At 40.7% G+C, this 21,693-nt stretch overlaps 1 protein-coding gene across 1 annotated transcript in view; it reads right to left on the reverse strand.

Annotated features, from left to right (window-relative positions):
• COL9A1 (collagen type IX alpha 1 chain) overlaps positions 1-21,693 on the reverse strand; it is an 86,555-nt gene that overhangs the window by 31,428 nt on the left and 33,434 nt on the right. The window contains exons 15-28 of the mRNA XM_054722235.1: positions 20,761-20,814; positions 20,101-20,133; positions 19,313-19,369; positions 17,613-17,666; positions 17,140-17,193; positions 14,417-14,470; positions 9,535-9,588; positions 8,143-8,196; positions 7,950-8,003; positions 7,765-7,818; positions 7,277-7,330; positions 6,163-6,207; positions 5,056-5,109; positions 4,900-4,953 (exon numbers count right to left, since the gene is read on the reverse strand). Coding sequence (XP_054578210.1) covers positions 4,900-4,953; positions 5,056-5,109; positions 6,163-6,207; positions 7,277-7,330; positions 7,765-7,818; positions 7,950-8,003; positions 8,143-8,196; positions 9,535-9,588; positions 14,417-14,470; positions 17,140-17,193; positions 17,613-17,666; positions 19,313-19,369; positions 20,101-20,133; positions 20,761-20,814 — 729 coding nt within the window. The remainder of the gene's footprint in view (positions 1-4,899; positions 4,954-5,055; positions 5,110-6,162; positions 6,208-7,276; positions 7,331-7,764; positions 7,819-7,949; positions 8,004-8,142; positions 8,197-9,534; positions 9,589-14,416; positions 14,471-17,139; positions 17,194-17,612; positions 17,667-19,312; positions 19,370-20,100; positions 20,134-20,760; positions 20,815-21,693) is intronic.

Consider the following 21,693-nt stretch of genomic DNA (forward strand, 5'->3'; position numbering starts at 1 on the left):
TCTCAAAACTGCCTGGTACTAGCACAAGAACAGACATATAGACCAATGGAATAGAATAGAGAACCCAGAAATTGACCCAAACCACTATGCTCAATTAATATTTGGCAAAGGAGGCAAGAGCATACAATGGAATCAAGACAGTCTCTTCAATAAATGGTATTGGGAAAATTGGACAGATACATGCAAAAAAATGAAACTAGACCACCAACTTACACCATACACAAAAATAAACTCAAAATAGATAAAGGACTTAAACGTAAGATGGGAAACCATAAAAATCTTAGAGGAATCCACAGGTAGCAAAATCTCAGGCATATGCCGAAGCAATTTCTTCACTGATAGAGCTCCTAGGGCAATGGAAACTAAAGAGAAAATAAACAAATGGGACTACATCAAAATAAAAAGCTTCTGTACAGCAAAAGAAACCATCAACAAAGCAACAAGAAAGCCCATTGCATGGGAGAACATATTTGCCAATGTTATCTCTGATAAGGGTTTAATCTCCAACATTTACAGGGAACTTATACAACTTAACAAAAGGAAGATAAACAACCCAAACAAAAAATGGGCAATGGACCTAAATAGATCCTTTTTGAAAGAGGACATACAGAAGGCCAAGAGACATATGAAAACATGCTCAAAGTCACTAATCATCCGAGAGATGCAAATCAAAACGACAATGCGGTACCATCTCACACCTGTCAGAATGGCTATCATTAACAAATCAACAAATTACAAGTCCTGGCGAGGATGTGGAGAAAAAGGAACCCTCGTGCACTGCTGTGGGAATGCAGACTGGTGCAGCCACTGTGGAGAATAGTATGGAGTTTCCTCAAAAAACTAAAAATGGAACTCCCATTTGACCCAGTGATTCCACTTCTAGAAATATATCCCAAGAAACTAGAAACACCAATCAGAAAGGATATATGCACCTCTGTGTTCATAGCAGCACAATTTACAATAGCTAAGATTTGGTAACAGCCTAAGTGCCCATCAGCAGATGAATGGATTAAAAAACTGTGGTACATCTACACAATAGAATACTATGCTGCTATTAAAAGGAAGGAACTCCTACCATTTGCAACAGCATGGATGGACCTGGAGAGCATTATGCTAAGCGAAATAAGTCAGTTGGAGAAAGATAAATATCACATGATCTCAATCATTTGTGGAATGTAATGAGCAACATAAACTGATGAACAAAAACAGATCCAGAGACAGAGAATCATCGATCAGACCATCAAATCTCAGAGGGAAGGTAGGGGAGGGGAAGGTAAGGAGGAGAGATCAACCAAAGGACTTGTATGCATGCATATAAGCCTAACCAATTGACACAGACACCAGGAGAGTGAGGTCATGACCAGAGGGGTGGGGTGGGGGCCAATGGGGGGTAAGGACGCTTATGTAATACCTTAATCAATAAAGAAAAAAAGAAACATGATTTAGGCTTCCCCAGGATTATATAATCTTCAGAAAACTGGAGGGAGACCAGTATGGCACTCATCCCATTAAGAATCATGAGATCAGAGGAACCCAACCCCCCCCAGGAAAAGCCCTGGCTAGTTCTGAGAGGCCTGGAAGAGGGAAATGGACCAGGAACCACATCCTGGTTGGACCAAATCAGAGGCCCCAGCCACTTGCCTACTTCAAACCAGGAACCACCCAGACCCAGTTATAAACCAAGTGACATGCCATGGTGAGAGCCAGAAGCTCGGTCCAAGTGGTAAAGGTATATGCTCACATATAACCACAGGAGATACCAAAACACTTCAATATTTTCTTGCTGTAGTATTGGCAAAAGTTAATGGAACGATGATGGGGAAAGGGGGGAATACCACTTAATTTCAAAGACGGGTTCCAATGAGCTCTGATCCATTCGTAGAGCATATTAGAAATGGGTTTTCATTCCTTGGACTCAGCTTCTCAGTTTGAGATTTGCAGGAAAAACTGATCCAACTTGTGAGGACTAGTTGAAAATGTGTGAACTTGTCTGTGAAACTGAATTTAATGATGTAAAATGAAAGAACAAATGTATCTTTCAGCAAGGAGATTGGGTGTAGAAGCTCTACTCCAGAACTGAAATATTTATAACCTCTCATGACACTCCTGAAAAATTTATAGCGGGTGAGAAGTCAATTATTACATAAGCAGCATAGCAAGATTTATGATACCTCCAATTCAGCTCTTTTCAAGAAATATTTACTAGTTTATGGCAGACCCTGAGTAAAGAGATGTAAGATACAGAAGGTGGGCCAGACGTGTCCCTGCCTTCCGGCAGTTTCCACAGCGTGGGATGGAAATGGGCCAAGGGTGACGGGGTTCAGAATAAGGAGAGGTCACTTCTCTCTGGGGGACAGGGCACAATCAGAGATGATTTCACTGTGGAATTCACATTTGAGTTACACCTCAGAAGGTACGTGGGAAGTTGAGCCAGAGAAATGAAGAAGAAAGGTGTAACAGAAGAAAGCAGGCAGGGTGGGGAAGTGCAGAGAGTACCGGGCAGTTAGCATGGACTTGAGCACAGGCTCTGAGCAAGGCAGAAAATGGAAGAAAACCCAGGCATAAACAGGTGGTTTAGGCTGCTGTACTTCCTGTTACTTTCAGGGGAGATGGATTAACGCTGTTTAAGTGAAGGGATGATGGAAGCTGCGCTTTGGGAGGACCAGCAGCAGGGTGGTGTGTGCCAACTTGGCGTGCTGCCATTCCCCAGGCCTTTGGAATTGTGTTTGGCGTTTTTGTTTGTTCCATGACTGTAGGGACACTGCTGGAATTCCACGGTGGAGGTCAGAGATGCAGACACCCTGCAATGTGCAAGAGTCCTGGAGAACGAAGACCCATTCCAGCCACAATACCAAGTACCCTGTTGGGAGACACTGGGCGACGAAGGAAAGACTGGAGCTGAGAAGGCCAATCAGGAGACGACCAAAATAATCCCACCAGCAGTGAATGATCTGAGCCAGGGTGGTAAAGGAGGGCTAAGAAGAGAAGAGTGGAATATATCAGAGCTTAGAAAAGGAGGCAATAGAAGCAAAAGGTCCTACTGGACATAGGAAATGTGAAGAAGAATACCAAAGCTTTGAGCCTCAGTGACAGGAACAATTTGGATTCATAAAAACTCAAAAATCAAAACCTTAAACCTTGCACAGGCATAATTTCCTCTGGGATCTGCTGCTTTTCACATGAGAATATTAAACACACACACACACACACACATACACACACACACACACACACACACACACACCACCTTGCCTCCTTCTGCAGTTCTGCCTCATGTTCGTTGCTTTATACATCCCGTGGCACTTTACTGGTGAGGGGCCAGGCCCTCTCTACCTGTGTCGGTTTTTGTGTCGGTGCATGGTGCTGACACACAGAAGCTGCTCCGCGATACAGTTTTCCGCTCTATCAAGTGAAAACTAGACGTGATGGTCAGTATTCTCAAAGTCCCCGTGCCCTCTCGCACACTGTTAAATCTTTGCGAACCAGTCATATAGCATCTTCACGGTTGTGGAAGTGTGACCTAGCTGTAACTTCATTGCTTTGACAGTCTAATGAAAGTACTTTTATTAGATAGTCACAGGCTCCGAGCAAGAGAGAAGGAAAGGGTAAGTGAGGAGTGAGAGAGCCAGGAGTACAGTGAGGAGCAGGAGCTGGTTTGAGTCTGCAGAGGAACTTATGGAAACCACCTGGTAGACGTCAGGTGACAGGTATCTGTGAGAAGGGAAAAGCACTAACATGTCACAAGACACCTGGAATATTTCACTCTCCTAAAGCATGAAAATCCTAATTCATCATGCTCAAGAAATGCTTTACAAGAAATAATGATTGAAAAAGTTTCTGTTTTCCCAGTTGGAGTTATTTTTCTTGCCCAGCAGGCTTTCAAAAAGAACTTACTAGTAGAAGGTCAGAGAGAATTTTTTAAAGTTAAATTGAAGTGCATAATGTTTAATTTCCTCATCAGTTTCTCTCTGAGGGTTAAGTTGTATCTATTGAGAATATATACATTGCTATATTTGCTGCAACACAGATATTTGCAAACTCACACTGAAAGAAGTCTGCCATTTTCTCAAAAGATTAAACAGAGTTACCACTAATCCTAGTTATATACTCAAGAGAAATGAAAATAAATGTCTAAACAAAAACTTGTAGAAAAATATTCATAGCAGCATTATTCATAACGGCCAAAAAGTGGAAATAACCCAAATGTTCGTCAATGAATGAATGGGTGAATAAAATGTGGTATATCCATGCAATTAAATATTTAACAATAAAAATGAAGTATTGATACATGGTGCAACATAGATTAGCTTAAAAACATGCAAATGAGAGAAGACAATCATTTAAAAACCCATATATTGCATAATCCTATTTGTATGAAATTTCCAGAATAGGCAAATCTTTAAAGACAGAACTAGTTTAGCAGTTGCATAGGGCTGAGAGGATTCGGGGGTAATTTGAATGACTACAAGTGAATACAGTTTCTTTTTGGGGGTGATAAAAATGTCTTGACATTTACTGTGACAATGGCTGCACAATTCTGTAAATATACTAAAAATCAATTAATTATATGCTTTAACTGGGTGAATTACATAGTATATGAGTTCTCTCTTGATTTAATTGTTTTTTAATCACACTAAAATATTTCCTTAACATGAGATGAGAGCAGAAAAGATTGTCATGCTTTTGTAAAATAGTTCATTTTCGTTTCCACTTTCTCAAAAAACAAGTACATTGTAGTTCTAAATGGCTTTCCCGTTTCATTGTCTATATAGACTAGCATATGCTCAAACATCAGGAGGGATTGGCGGATGAATGAATGAGTGAATGAATGAATGAATGAATGCCCAGCAAAGCCCTGAGAAGGCACTTTGGGAGGGTCCTAAGGAAAGGAATACTCACAGGAAGCCCCCGGGGTCCTCGGGGTCCCACCTCTCCTGGCGGCCCCTGTTGGCCCTGTTATGAGGAAAGCAGGTAGAGAAAAAGTTAACATTCCCTAGTCCTTGTTTAGTGATTACAACAGGTCATAATGTGTGGGAAGAACTTATGGCATCTTACCGGTTTGCCTGAATTCCCCAATTGGCCAGGTTTCCCTGGAGCGCCTGTGTTACCCTAAAGGTAAAATGCAGCATAATTCAGACAGTAAGTAAGCATAATCATCCATCTGTCTCACCCAGCCCGGGTATGTCTTACACTTCAACAGCATTAATTTCTCAGTTTTACATTGAGAATGTGGGAGGTTGTACAGTCTCCTTCTTGGTGGATACATCACAGTTCTTTAGATGCAGGGTAATGTTTTGTTATTCCCAGAAGTATAGAAAAGGTGTCAAAAATGTCCAAAAAAATGAAGGTCAAATATCAAATGTCTTTAGCCTGACAAGAATATGAGAGGATTTTTCTTTACTTACTATATATTAACTATATGTCTTTCCTCTACCATTTTCACCTCCGATATACCTCTCGGAGCCCTTTTACCTGACACTGACACTATTCAAATTATAAACACTTATGTCAACATGAGGAAATATGAGAGAATGTGCTGTTGAGAAACCCTCCCAGCAAGCTCCAGGGAAGGCACAGGTCTGGGGACACCATCTCCACATCCATCTCTCACCATCCACTTTCAAGGCACATCTCTGGTCCGCACACTGTGGACCAATATGATTGGAGGGCTGTAGCATGTGATCTAATGGTACCCAATTTCTACATTATTCACATTTTATCTATTTTTTTCTTTCACCTATTAAAAATAATACATGAATATAAGCACTAGTTGATCAGTATGTGAACAAGAGATGCTTAACATCTTTTTCAGTGTAAACTTAACCATCGTAATAATATTCTTTGGCATAATTTGTATGGCTTAATAATGTCTTCCTTATGTTACTTGTGTAAAACTTTTACTAGAGTAAAACATCCTCTGTTTTACACTAGCAAAAGGTGACACTGTCAAGAAGGACATCTGATCAGCAACCCTTTGTCAAAGTATTCTTTCTACAGCTGACAAAGAGATTAGCATTTGAAAACTTAAAAGCTTTTTTAATTTCTCCTTAGTGTCAAATATAAAATAAAAGGCAGGTTGTAAGTATTAAAAATGATAACTAAATATGTTAATAAAATAAAGAAGTTTAAAAAAGCATTAATTTAAAAGGCTCACTCTTTTACCTTTTCCCCCGCAGTACCCTTTGCACCAGGAATTCCAGGCACACCCTAAAAGAATGCAGGCAGAACATAGTTTTAATCACCTTATCTGAGAATCTGTGACGTGCCAAGCCTACTGCACACTGCCCAGAGACTGAGGGAATCATGACAACCTCAAAGATTTAGCGGGAGGAAGGTTCTCCTTGTTCTCCAACTCTGAACAATTCAGAAGGTATGTCTTTACTGTATCCGGCTTGTTAAGTCTGAACACCCATAAAGCAAAGCCTACCTCCACACTAGTTATTTTTGAACTTCCATTTTGTCAAGGGGAGCTCTTATCAGCATGATTTCATGTATAGAATAACAAAACAAGGACTGTTTGAAAAAAAATTAAGCTTAAGTTAAATAAAGAATGGCAGGAGAATGCTGGGTCTGATTAAGATGTAATACTAATGGGAGTCCTAATATTCTCTGGTTATTTTTAAAGTGTCAGAAAATAAATTCGAGGCCAGTCCTCTGTATTACCAACTATTCCTTATTAACTTGAAACATTTGCTTCCAAAGAGCCAAGAATACACGTGGTATGATCCACATGAAATTCTAGCCACATTAATGCAGGGAAACACCAATTTGAATCATTCAAAATAGCACATACTATGCTCTGGTTTCTCTTCAGACCGTATAAATCTTTTGCCTTTTACAAAATAGCACATACTCAGAAATGATATCTTATGTAACACATTGTTCTTGAGCTTACCCTCAAGAACAATGTGAGACATAACAACTATCTTACAGCTCAACCCTGCTAACAAAAACTTCAGAACTGGTTAAAAGTAGGAGAAAGTATATGACCCTGGCCCACAGCTCAGGGTTAGGAAAAAGATATAGAGAAGATTGAGTGAACTAAAGAGGGATGCAAAATGTAAAATTAAAGCTTAGTATGTTATTAGAAAAAGAACTAGCTACTCAGAGAAAAAGTACAAAAATGTAAATATAAAAAAAGATGAATTAAAGCACTGTATCTTTCCGCAGGACTTAGCAATTTACTTAATATGTTTCTCCCCCCAAATTCATATCTATGCATGTAAATCACTATATGTATATAAACCAATAAGCATTTAAAGAGCTAAGTACTCACAGGTAACCCCTGCAGTCCTGCATCACCAGGAGGCCCAGGTTTCCCTGGTTCACCCTGTGGGGGGGAAAAAAGTTTTTATTGTATCTTTGAACTTGTCTCAACTGCTGTATTGCTTTTAAGAAAAGGAAGGACTCAGAGTAAAAGGATTATCCCAACAGCTGACCTTACATGCACTTTTATAATGTGACCCAATGAAGGGCAGAGGTTGTGGTGGGATAAGACTTAGGATATAAATTCAATCAAAATACACAATTTCCTTCAGCCTACTTGCATCAATGGGACAATTTTACTGAGTTCCTGAAATCAAGCAAATAAGCATTCTATTCTAATAAGCACTTTGAATTGACACTTGATTAAAAAATTAAAAGGAGGAAAGAAGTCAAAACCAGCTAAATAAATTTCCCAGTAATATAGTAATGGAAAAGCTATGCTTGGTTGGCCAGGGTAGTGATGGCCCTATTCACTCTTGGACTAAATCACACAGCTACCTTTGTTCCAGGCATTCCAGGGATCCCATCACGGCCATCCACACCTGGCAAGCCCTAAAGACACACAAAGAAGCACACTGTCTCTTAGAAACACATTCTTCTGCCCTTCGTTATTTTCTAAAGTTTTATTTTGAGTTAATAATCACTTTGAAAAATGTGCTCGATGACTACTGCTCAAGACATACCGTGTCTCCTTTGGACCCAGGGAGGCCAGGAATTCCTCTAGAACCTTGAGCCCCCTGCAGGGCAAAAGGGAAAGGACAGACAAGTCATGCTCAATTATCACAATGCTTAGGACATGTCAAAGAGGTGAGCATAGTCAGCGGATGACGCTGGAAATCATGCTGTCTGTGGCGATGAACACCTATTTGAACTCACTCTGTCTCCCTTGGGACCTGCTTCTCCTGGAGGTCCTCGCTGTCCTTGATCACCCTGTATGAAAATAAAATGTTGTTACTGTAAGCAAAAGTTACTTATTGATAGACTTTTGAAATTATAAGATACCATCCACCTTACCTCTGTCATCCCAATGACTTTAGCTCAAGAAATCTTTTTCTAAAAATCGTGTCTTAAGAAATGATTTTCCATCGGGATCATTGAGATTTACTTATCTTTTACTTTCATCTTAAATGCATATGCTTCTTTGCTCTTTGGATGTATAGGTAAAATAAAATTAAGGTCCATACTGCAAGTAACTTTGACATTTGTAACTATGTGTACATATCAGCTACTCCCATTGATTATCCTGGTGGGTTAAGGTTTGGATTAATTGCCCACCTTTTCTCCATATTATTTAATTCCCCAGTTAATAATAATGGTTTCTGTAAAAATTATCAAGCTCCTGTTGATATATGGTATAGGTGGCAACAGATGGAGGATGTGTCTTCCTAAAATACAGCTTTTGTTGGATTGTTTACCTCCTCTAAAACCTCAAATGGCTTCCTATTGCTACTGGATCAGTTCCTATTGCTAAGATTGGCATGAAACACTCTCCACAATGTGGTTCTGCCTTATCTATGCAATGTCACCTTCTCAGCATAAACTTTCCACTCCAGACAGTGGCAGCATCTGCGACAGCAACCCCATCCATTAAAGTGCTTCCTCTCAGTTGTATTCTGCTGCTCTCCAGGCCAAGCCTCCTCTAAGGGCCTCTTGCTCAGATTACCTTTACCACATGCTCTAGTGTTTGACCTTATAATGAATGGTTTAGTTACATTCTGTCTTTCACACTGCACCATAGGACCTTGATAGTTGGAAATTCTATTTTACTTATACCTTTTCTACTCTCTATGTGTATAGGTTATCATTAATGAATGGCTTTCTATTTGCTTTCAGAAAGGGGAAAAGGTGTGAGGCAGCCCACAATACTGACACTTATACCTATGGCAGTCAAAATATGGAATAATGAGGTCAGAAATCATAGAGAAAGAAAAGGATAGAACTACCCAAGAACTTGACATGAGATAGTTACTATAATTCTAAGCATGCTTACAACTAAAACAAAAGGAAAACATAGCAAAGACAAAAACTTAACAATTTTACTTTACCTATGAAAAAAACAAAACCTATCTCAACCCAGGAAAGAGATGCTTATCTTAATTTAAAATGTTTTAAATAAATATAAGAACTAGTGCCCATTTTTCCACTTTAATTATTCACGTGTAGGGGACACTTGCAGATACACATGCATATAGCAAAAAAATCTATCATTGATCATTGCTTTTTTAAAAAAAAACCATCATGGGGTCTTGTTAAAGGAAAACTACTTACAAATGCACCAGGAATACCTCGAGGCCCAGGTTCTCCATCAAAGCCCCGAGCACCCTGCAAAAAAACAAGACGAAGAAATGAAAATGAGTTCAGTCATATATGTTAAAGGGCATATCAGTCTTTCTAAAGAACTTTAATAGCCACTAAAAAAGGAGGTTTTGTGTGTGTGATATATATCCTATTCATCAGTGAACCCCAAAAAATAGATATGACACCTGAAATATGAAAACTCAAGTCTACATCTTCTCATCCCACCAAAAGTGCTTACACCAAGACTGATAGCACTCTGGATATCTGAACTTAACACTGCAGCCATTCTTGATTGCTGAAGGAATAAATACACTGGCACCTACTTAGAGAACGTGGCAAGTGTATTGGAAGAGATTTGGTAGTCCCCCTCCAGGACACTCAGAATCCCTATGGGAATTCATTCATGGCAAAGACCAAGGAGCCGCCCAAAAAGTAGCTGCCAGGAACCCTGCTGCTGCTAGAGCTGTGGGAGGGGTGTCTGGGATTCTGGATTGCCACCAAGGAAGAATCAGATTTAGACTCAGAAGTCCAGCCGTGTGGTTTGGAAGAATGGATTGTAATAAGGATTTGAGCAGCCCCTCTCCCATCCCAGACAGATGTTAGGTTCAGTTTGCATAAAGCAATTGATCTCTTCGCTCAACAACAGATTCACCCTGCCAAGTGATGTGGCGTAAGAACTACGAAGCTTTATAAATCTATCTTGAATTATCTCTGACTTGGTTACATATTACATTATATAATCTCCTCTTTTTCATTATAAAAATCAAAATGTGATTTTAAAACAAACATATGGCGTTTTTTAGTGCTGTCTACGTATACTGCATGACAAAATGCAATCCCCTCCTTTAAACCTTCTTTCTTCTATTAAGTGAACGAGAAGGCAATTGAAGTGAACAGGCCATCTTCTAATGAGCAGGGTTGAGATGGGGAGATGATAAAATAAATGGAAAACAGTCGAAAGAGTATTGAATAGATGTCAGGCCAAGGAAACTGGGTGAACAGCGCCTGTAGTAAGAATTAAAAATTAGAAAACCTGTGATAGAAGGTTCAGACATAGGTAGCATCGAAGAAAGACCACCACAGAGAAAACACCACGGAGCCTTGAAATTCTTTGATCCCTAAAAACTAGAACAAACCAGTAGGCATTCTACATTCACCAGGGAAGAAGGGGTTTGGAAGACCTGAGAAAGACCTTGACTTCATCATTCAGCCTGTGTTGTGAGAGCGATGCCCAGCCTTGCATTACAGAAATGACTTTGTGCACCTTCTCTCTCATGCTGTTCAGCAAGAGCTCAGACCCAAACTGCTGTTACTAGGTAACCACTCGATGGGTCTGAGTTCACACGAAGAGCCTTTTTTTTTTTTTAATTGGTAGCAATTTGACAGGAATCAGAGGAAATGAGAAATTTTGAAAAATAGCAACTAGAAAAATACCTCAAATAAAAAGCATATCAAGATCGGTGATTGGTTTCAAAGTGAGGGATCATATATATTAGGAATGATTTAAATCCAGAAAAAGCAAAGGCCTGAGTATCGGCAACTGTGAAATAAATGGGATTTATTATTTAATAACAGAAAAGATATACACAGAATGTTACTTAAGGTAACATGAATATAGAAATGTGAAATATTTTTTAAAGTGCAGAGTTTTTTTTAAAGAAATGAAAGAGGAGATCAGCCAGACTGAGAATACCTAAAAGAGGCTGAAAAAAATGAAGTTGAAGAAAGTATTCACAAAATCATTCTTCCAAAACACAAAAATCTGCATCTCTTTAAAAATATATTTAATTTCATTTATTGAGTACCGACAGTGTGCAAATTATTCTTGTTTAGTTGTTAGTGGAAGGCTGTATGCTTCTGTGTGGAATGATACAAATTAGCCATTAGCCATAGACGTTCTAAAGGAAATGGGGCAAGAGTCAGATGTGGTGGTTGGCAAAAGTGCTTTTTTTTTTTTTCTGGATCCTACAAATTGCAGTTCCTAACATACTTTCTAAGAAGTGGTAACTGTTTTCTTAAAGTCTGATAAAGAAGCTAGACACACGCGCATGCACACATACAGAGCCAGACAGACACTTCTGAGCACATCATGAACTTTCAGGTTTCCATTGTTTTTGCTTATGATATTCACTCAGCCAGGCATCCCTTGATCTCTATCCTCCGCTAGCAGCAACACCTCATCCTTCCAGGCCTGACATCCGTCTGATGCCAAGGCCTTCAGGAGCCCTCCCAGTTCCCCCATCAAGGTTAGCTATTCCTTCTTCACTCCTTCATACCACTTGTCCTCAAGTTGATATCTCTCTTGTTTGCATTATAATTAGCTGTTTTCTCCCAATAAATAACAAACTTGCAGAAGTCCTTATTCCTCTTTGAATCTCCCCAGCATCTCACAGAGCACCTTGCTATGGAAAGGCTAGGACAGTAATGGGAAACCTTTTGAGCTTGGTGTGTCAAACTTCGCCAAAAAACTGAGCATAACTCGGGTAGTGTGTCACTTTGAGGAAAAAACTAACTTTAAGACTCTAGTCGCAAATGTTTCATCCTTAGGAGCAGCAAATGTTTCATCCTCAGCATGCGGCCACGTGTCATCAGAAATAGCTACGCGTGTCAGTGCTGACACGTGTGTCATAGGTTCGCCATCACTGGGCTAGGAGAACCTGGGCTCTGAGACCAGGCTAAGAACAAGTTGGTGAAGTCCGGTCACGAGGGTATGATCCCTGCTAAGGGCAGAGCTCAGTGATCAGCGTGGCAGCACAGCCGCCGAAGGCCCCGGTGTCCTTGAGTGTATCTTGCCTTCTCTCACTCTCCCTTTCCATCTTCCCCTGTCCTAGCCTTGCTCTCCAGGTACTGCATCAGTGTTACCAGTGTTAACTACCATTAATGATAAAGAGGTAAAGTATAATGGCCCTCTTTATTACTATTTGCCTATTTAAAATATGTAATACATGACAAGTATTATGCATACTACTCATTTTTATCAGCTAAGTGATAAACAGAAATGTGAGACAGTCTAACCAAACATCTACAAAGCACCAAAAATAAATAAATAAATAAATAAAGTGGCCAGCTGGTGTGCCTCAGTGGTTGAACAGCAACCTAGGAACCAAGAAGTCCTGGTTAGATTCCCGGTCAGGGCACATGCCGAGGTTGCAGGCTCGATCCCTAGTAGGGGACATGCAGGAGGCAGCTGATCAATGATTCTCTCTCATCATTGATGTTTCTATCTCTCTCTTTATCTCTCTCTCCCCCTTCCACCCTGAAATCAATAAAAATATATTTAAAAAATAATAATTAAAAAAGTGATGTTGTTGAAGATAAGATATTTTTAAGTGGCCAAAAATTTAAACATTTATACATTTTTATATTATACTAGAGGCCTGGTGCATAAAATTCATGCATGGGTAAGGACCCTAGGCCTGGCCAGAGATCAGGGCCAATTGGGGCCTTCCAGCTGCTGGCTGGGGCCTCCCTTTCCCAGCTGCTGGTCAGGGCCTTCCTTCATTCCACACCACCCCCTGATGGTCAGCATACGTCATAGTGAGCAATCGAACTCCCGGTCTCCAAGGGGACAATTTGCATATTAGGCTTATATATAGAGAGAGAGACCAGAGACCCGGTGCATGAAAATTCATGCACTGGGGGAGTAGGGGTCCCTCAGCCCAGCCTTCCCCCTCTCACAGTCCAGGAGCCCTCAGGGGATGTCCTACTGATGGCTTAGGCCTGCTCCCCGGGGCCAGCGAACCTAAGCCACAGTCTGGTCTCCCTCTGCAGGAGGCGACTGGGCCAATCAGGGGACGGTGCTGCCCCCATCACCCTACCACTGCTGCTGCCTCTGGCCTCCCACGGCAGGAGACAACCGGGCCAATCAGGGGAAGGCGCTGCCCCCATCACCCCGCTGCTGCTGCCACTGCTGGCCGCTGAGGCATCCAGCCCTTGGCCCTCACTTCTTAGTGCTGACCCCCAGGCCAGCAGGGGGAGGGGCTGTGGGAGGTTGAGGCACACCAGATCACACCCTGTCCAGCCTCTGCAGAGGCATGGCACCGGGACTGGGCCCACACAGCACCCTCTCCCGCTGCCTCTGCAAAAGGACCGCAGTGCTGGACCAGCCTGCACCAAGGCCTCTCCCACGCCATGGCCTCTCCCGTGCCACTGGCCCTCAGCCCTCGCAGCCACTGTGGCTTTGTCCAGAAGGATGTCCAGAAGACATCCGGTCTATCTGGTCTAATTAGCATATTACCCTTTTATTAGTATAGACTAGAGGCCCGGCGCATGAAAATTCATGCACTGGAGGAGGGGTCCCTCAGCCCAGGCTGCCCCCTCTCACAGTCCGGGAGCCCTCCAGGGCGGGAGGCGACCCGGCGATCAGGGGAAGGCGACGTCCCATCACACCTGTGCTGCTGCCCCTGCCAGCAGCGCAAACCTCAGCCAGCCCTGGTTACCTGAACCTCGGGCAGCCCTGGGCGGCTGGGCAGCCACCATCCGAGGCTTGCCTGTGCCTCGGGCCAGCCCTGGGCAGCTGGGAAGCCACCATCTGAGGCTTGCCTGCGCCTTGGGCCGGCCCTGGGCGACTGGAGGACTGAGGGGGACCGGGGGACTCCAGAGGCAAGCGCTCCGGCGGGGCTTGGGGGACTGGACACCACCATCTTGTGGCTGTGGCGCACCATCTTTGAGGGTGGGACAGTCAATTAGCATATTCCCTCCTTATTGGCTGTGGGCACCGCCATCTTTGAGGGTGGAACAGTCAATTAGCATATTCCCTCCTTATTGGCTGTGGGCACCGCCATCTTTGAGGGTGGGACAGTCAATTAGCATATTCCCTCTTTATTAGATAGGATAATCATCATATTCTTACTTTTTCTCCCTTTTCCCCAACTATGCCGGTGATGCCTCTCAGTCCTTGAGAGCCCTGGAAATGTAAAAAAGAAAAGTGAATTATTGTAGTTGAAGCACACACTCATTTATCTCATCACAAAAACTGATCCAGAAGAAGGTTGTTATCACAACCTAAGGTAACATTAACAAATAGTGACATCATATTTTTCTAGTTTAGAAAGAAAAGTCCAAGGAGAATTCTTCTGATGATAAATCCTTGTTTAAAATGTTGAAGACTTACACACCTGGAGTTCAAACAATTACTGATGACAAAAAAGTAACTATCACTGGCACAAGAGAATTATGGTAATGCATATGGCTTAGCTTTTAATATATACAGAATACACTGCCAATCTCACCTCCTTCATGGTTTGTAAATTGGTTACATGTAACATGGTTGTGATTTTAGACCTTGGGATAATTTTTTCTCCCCATTGTATGCCATCAAAGGCAACTAAATTCCCAAGCTAACCCACGAAAGCTTATGGCCTATAAATGCAGCTGCTCGAGTCTCCATTAGCCACCTGTAGTCACTATTCATTAACCCATTTCCATGATAAGTGTGTTCTGAACTCCAGGTTGGTCCAGTAGAAAACCATCTCACCCAATCTCAGGCACCAGAGTGGGTAATCCTAAAAATGAGGGTGTGGAGTGTGATTTCTAGTATCCTTTTCACTACTAAAATGTTACCTCTTGGCTCCCTGATCCCACAGCAGGAGGGCCCCAAAAATGAATCCTGTAAAGAGTGAGCCTAAGAGCTCCCAGGGAGCAGCAGTAGGTAGATGCTTCAGCAAGAAATAGGGTAGCTACTTCTGAACTCCTTGCTGACTGTCCACTGTAACTGGCTTAAGATAAAGCAGCTCAAGGCCAGTTATTTCCCTTGTGCTCTCATGTGGAGAAAATGGGGCCATTCCATGGCCAACTCTGCATCCAGGTCAGTCACAAAGTCTATGTAGATCAGTTAGGATTGACCTGAAATACAAATGTGCAGGATGATCCAGCTTAGGATATTTATTTAGGATATGATGTGAGACGTGGCCACCTCAGATTAAAATTGCTCTTTTCAAAGGTGATTCTGAGTCATGACAGTGCCAGGTATCATCCCTCAGGGTGACTACTTTGAAGGGCAGAGCTTGTTTATAAATGTTCCAAAATGTATTTTTTTTAAATCTGTACATAACTTTATAGAGACATGTTTAAAAAGTGAAAATCTGTGAATTTTACAAAAACATCTTTACATATCCACTCCCAAACCCCAGAAGGTCAGCAAGCACTAATGATACCCCCAATGGACCACTTGAGCCATGAAGCACCCAACAGAGATCCTTAATCCATGAGCACTTTTTTAAATGCTCCTTGCAAAATCCTGTTCGTAGGATTTTGGGGAATGGCTATTTAAATAACTTTTTTAAGTCCCTATAAAATTTTCATCAAGTAAAAAGTAAAGCATAAGTCTCTCACACTATTTATCTCTATTTTCCACCCACATATAGTGTTTCACAGCAAAGCTAGAGGAAGGCAAGCTTCTGGAACAAACACCCTTGGACTCCTCAGATTTTCTTAAACTTCTCACGTGGCTTAAAAGTAGAGTCTGTTTCTTACAGATTCTCTGACTCATTTCCTTTAGCTGGATTTCCCGTCAGCTCTGGTAAGCACTGATCTGCACGCTCCCTGCACCCTTTATAAAAGCCAGTTGTTCGGGGAGAACAGAGCAAGGGCTTGAAGGGTGGCCCCGTGTTTGTCCTACTTAACTCTTTAGTTTTGAGAACAGGACCCAGCCTTGGCTAGCTACAATGTTCAGTGAATATCTTGAAATTATTATTCCCATAATTGTTATTACTCATTGTGACCAAAAAGTGGCACACTTCCATTTTCATATATGAAAGTAATGTAAATTCTGATTTAACAAACATTTTTAAATGAAGTATGCTGATAGCCCCAGTTTCCTCACTGTGCATATTATTGCAGCAATTTGCCAAAGCACAAGGGATCAACTTTTTATTAAAAGATATGAATACAAGCAATTAAGGATGTTCTAATTAGCCCAGTTGGAGTGTGGCTCAGATGGTTGAGTTTGCCCTGTGCACCAAAAGATTGCCAGTTCCATTCCTGGTTGGGGCACATACCCAGGTTGCAGGTTTGATCCCTGGTCAGGGAGCATAGGGAAGTCAACTGATATCTCTCTCTCTCTCCCTTCTTCCCTCCCTCCCTCTCTCCCCTCTCTCTTCTTCTCTCTAAGCATGTCCTCAGGTGAGGATTGGGGAGGCGGGTGAGGAGAATGTTCTAATTAAAATAATTGCATGCTGGCATAAGATACATTAAATCCAGGTGATATACCTGCTGAATATTCAGGATACACAAAATTTTCTCATTATATCATGTAATAAATAGTGCCATGGAACACAGAAAATATATATCATTCTCTGTGTTCAGTATTTTTTCCAGATTGCCTATCCCTGAAATTTAGTAAATGAACAAATGTAACTATGTGTAGAATTTTCCTGTTAAAATGGTGCTTGAATATACAATGGGGATCTTTCCTATTTTGAAAAAAATAATAATCTCCAAAGACTGGCTTGGCAGAAAAATAGAGAATATCATGTTAATGTAATACTATTAATCCAAATGCCAAATAGAAAATATTCCAAATGTCCTGAAAATAATATTTGCATGTCCTAGTTAAATTTTTTAAAAATACTTTACTGGAGGTCCTTGAGCTCCGACTTCTCCTGGTTCTCCTTGGTCACCTTCTTCACCCTAAAAAGCAATCAAAAAGCACACGTGCTGTTATTCTAGCAAATGAGCGTAGAAATAGGCTTGGTCTAAATCCGCATATTTTTAATTTATTTGGCATCCTCTGACTTACTCTACTATGCCTTAAAACATTATTTTACATGAGTAATCCATATTAATTATAAAACATTATAGTATACAAAATAAAGCCACCCAAATTTCACCTTTCAACTATAAATACCGGTAACTTTTTAGATGCTTTTCTAAAGAAAGGGGGGCAGTAGAAAAAGAGAGGGATGGGGGAGGGAGACAGAGAGACAGAGAAAGAACATGTATGCATACATCTTTCAAGTGTGCATGTGTTGGGAGGGGGGGGTATTACTAGAAAAATAAGATCACACTATGCAAACTTTTCCATAAACTACAACACTCATTTTCCTTACCTTATGACCTTGTCTTCCAGGTTCACCAATTTCTCCTTTAGCCCCTTTATGTCCCTAACAAATGCAAAAATAAATAAACAAACAAACAAATAAAAAGAATACTTGTATTGGGATTGGCACAGAAAGTGGTCAGAAGGCTCATTAAGTGATCTTGCTTCCCTAATTCTGTGTCAATGTGCTGCTAAGAAAAAGATTGTGTGACTACCTTAGATGACCTTAGTAATGCCATATGTATTACATGACTGCTACATATGGTAAGTATTAGTCTTAGTTCATAGAAAAACACTGTTCTAGAATAACTAAAGCTCCATAACCTGGTTCAGCAACATGGTTCATTGACTATAGGTGCCTAGATCCCTCCACCCCAAACTTCCTCTCACAGTTGGGTTGAGAGCATTGTCTTTCCCAGTAAGTTACTTTCCAAGGTGACAGCTCTGATCCAACTCAACTGGTGTCCTATGCTCTGTGGAAGCTACTCTGAAAACCCTTCTGCCTCTTCCAGCGCCATCTCCTTCCTGGAGGTGAAGAAGGGCTGGTATAAGAAGTGGACTTCCACCCAGCCTGTGTAGTTCAGTGGTGGAGCATCGACCTATGAACCAGGAGGTCATAGTTCAATTCCTAGTCAGGGCACAGGCCCAAGTTTCAGGCTTGATCCCAAGTGGGGTTGTGGAGGAGACAGCCGCTCAATGATTCTCTCTGATTATTGATGTTTCTATCTCTCTCTCTCTCCACACTTCCTCTCTCAGAAATAAAAAACATTAAAAAAAAAAAAAAGGTGTGGACTTCCCCAGATGCACAACTGCCTCTTCTAATACACAATTTTAAATGCAAAAGGAAATCTCTAAAAAGCAGTCAGTGAGGGCTGCATAGCATGAGAAAAGATCCCCATCTTTTCTTGTTAGGACAGCTGTTCTACACATGCATGTACTTTGGGCAGTTACATGAGGCAAGTATGAAATGAACATTCCAACGTAAGTGTATCAGAGCTTTCACTCTCAGAGCCTTTCTTGTTCTGAGAGTGCAGGTCTTTGTAAGTAATAAGACACCAATCCAGGCAACTGTGGGAATCCATCAAAAGTAAACTTAGAGAAAACCATAATTGGAAAATCAGTGCCTTGGGGCATTTCAGATCATAGCAGAACTCCATTGGTCTGACATTTTTCAAAATCACTTCAGACTCATAGACCAGAGATAGAAAACCATTTGACCCTAGCATTTGGTTTTGTCTTTTTATTTTTTAATGGAAAATTTGAATTATAATGGCAGAGTGAAAGAAAAAATGCTTTTGGAATGTCCCTTTTCTTGCCTATTTTGCTGTTTTTCTTTTTTAAACTAAAATAGTTTCAACTACATGATGTGCACAATTCCCCCCACCCTCCATAGAAGGCAAACTTCTAACTTTTAATTTGGTGTCTAAAGTGTCTCAATCAAAGAAATACAATATGAGTATTTCTTCCCTGAACAACAAAAGCACTGTATAACCACATATCTGTGTCTCGGTAGGAAGACCTGTCAGGGGCACCAGCAGGAATTTCTATTATGAATAAGGACACAGACTAAGCCACAGAATGAGCAAACACAGACTTGCCTGACTCATCAAGTGGGGTCTGTGCATCAGAAAGGCCAGTGCTTAAAGGAAAGGCTCTATTTTTTCTATGAATATCACTCTCAAAAATAAAATACTGAAATTATTCTCTTACCCTCATGCCAGGAATGCCTGGATATCCTGAGCGACCTGGTGGACAGGCATTGGGACACTGCCAGAGAGATAGAGACAGGAAATGCATAAACTAGAGTTTCCACTTTGTGGCAAAATGGTATTTTTTTAAGGAATTCCAGCCATAGAACTCCAATGCAATTGTATTCATTGAATAACTTGGAATAACCTTTTCCCTTTTTAATTATTTCATTTTTCATTAGAAAAGTACAGAGAATATAGCAAACCCTTTCCCCCATGTATCCACCATCCAGATTTAATAAATGCTAATAGTTTGCCATACTTATTTAAGATTTAATTTATTTTTTAAAAATGTATCCAGGTAACCCATTACACCATGACTGGATCTTTTTCCCCTCCCCGCTCCATTGGACTAGCTCTACCCTGAGGGTCACATCCCCTCATCAAATGTGCCAAAATTGCATTTAGTGCAGTTTACCAACATCATTTGCAAATTAGTCTATAAGTAAAACAAGTCTTTGACTTCTGTCTTTTAAAATGGGGGTGATCTGGTTGAAAAAAAAAGGCATAAAGTAAAAAGGCATAAAGTAAAAAGATTATAGAAAAACAAAGATATTTCTATAATGAAAAACAGTTACAGTCTGAGTGTATACAAGCTACCAGTCCACTAATGCTACTACGGCTTGCTCTGTCATCTGAGTAAAGCACAGAAATACAACATATTCCAGTGAGATAAGTTTAAAGAGAATTCATCTGAAGATTGCATGGTCTTTGACTTAAAACTGTTTTGTTCAGAGGAAAACATCTTACCAGCGGATCTCCATCATGAAAGCCAATCGTTCCCTAAAGTAACAAAACGTTAGAGTTAAGAATATACTTAAATATACTTAAACCTACTAAAAATAGGAAGTTCACTGAACAAAATATATTTGTTCAATAAAAATATAAGGAACAAAGAGCATATAATATTCTAAAACCTTGCCTCATGGGTGTATATCTTTTGGAGAACCCTAAATTGCGTAGATTATTTCTTTCAGGGGATTGAAAGAAGATGAAATGAGAGGAATAGGAAATATGGGGAACTTGGAATCATAAACTTAAAATATGGATTATCTCCTACTTGAGCTTCCATTTTTTAATTGCTTACTGTGTAAATCCTTTGTAAAAACTAGTTCATTTGAAAATGTTCTTTCATATGTCCAAGTTCTGAGCATTTGAGAGTCACAAACATCAAAGGACTTCAAATATAATGAGTAAACCATTCCCTGTGAAAACCACGTTTAAAATTATTGTGATTCCTCTACGTTTCTTGCCTAAAAAGAACAGTGTTCTGAATGGGTGCAAAAAGTTGGTGGCTATTTCGGAATTTTAGAACAATGACTAATTAACAGGTACTTCTATTTTTTGGTTCTTAGGTTTTTTTAATCCCGAATCTCAGACTCAGAGAAATTTAAGCTGCAGATAACTTACACTGGGTCCTGGGGGTCCAGGGGGGCCAGGTGGTCCTCTTTTCCCAGGGTCACCCTAAGTTATTTGAAAATTGTGACACAGCGGTTACATACATGTCAAAACACAGTGCAGAAAACTGGTGAGGCATGAGAGAATGATATTACTAGAAACCCCTACAGAGCTCAGTCATGCATAGACCTGTCACCAAAATCAATGGGTGGCCCATAATCCAATCAGCTCCACAAAACCAGAAGGGGTTCCAGTCGCACCAAAGTAATAAAACAGGGCAGAGGGAGACTTGGGGGGAAAGCAAAGCCAATTCTCTATAAAACGATCACTTTCTCTATTCTGAAAACAAACTGGAAACACTACATATTTTTCTAGCTGATTTGCAGAGGAACTGGACAGACAATACTGCTAGTGCCATCCATCTAATGGCAGCAAAAGAAGGCCTGCACCCAGCCTGAAGATGTGAAATGGAAGGTTAATCTCTTAGAGCCAGACTCTCCCTGGTGCTGGTCACCCACAACCGTCACTTGCTCTGTCACTGCACTCTCTTGCAATTGAGACAGAAGATCCAATGTGGCTAAATTCAAACAAGCCATTCAGGGAAAATGGATTCCAATTAGTCTTAATATCCAGAGTTTACTCCTGGCATATGTTTTCCTTCATAATCCTCTACTATAAGAAGTCAAAAGCATCTTAGATTTAATTTAACTTTAAAATCATTTCATATTCATTCAGTTGTTGAATAAGTAAATTTGTCAAACAGTAAACAAGAAAGGTATATAATCACACCTTGAGAGTGATTCCTACTCTCAAGGAATTTACATAACATCGGTATTTCATTTTTGAAATATGTATTGAATATTAACATCAAGCACTTATGACCAGTAATTTCTCCTATGAAGTTCAGCCCTTTATTGCCTAAAGCTGTTCTGTTCATTTGATTAG

Source organism: Eptesicus fuscus, chromosome 10 (genome assembly GCF_027574615.1).
Source record: "Eptesicus fuscus isolate TK198812 chromosome 10, DD_ASM_mEF_20220401, whole genome shotgun sequence".
NCBI lineage: Eukaryota > Metazoa > Chordata > Mammalia > Chiroptera > Vespertilionidae > Eptesicus > Eptesicus fuscus.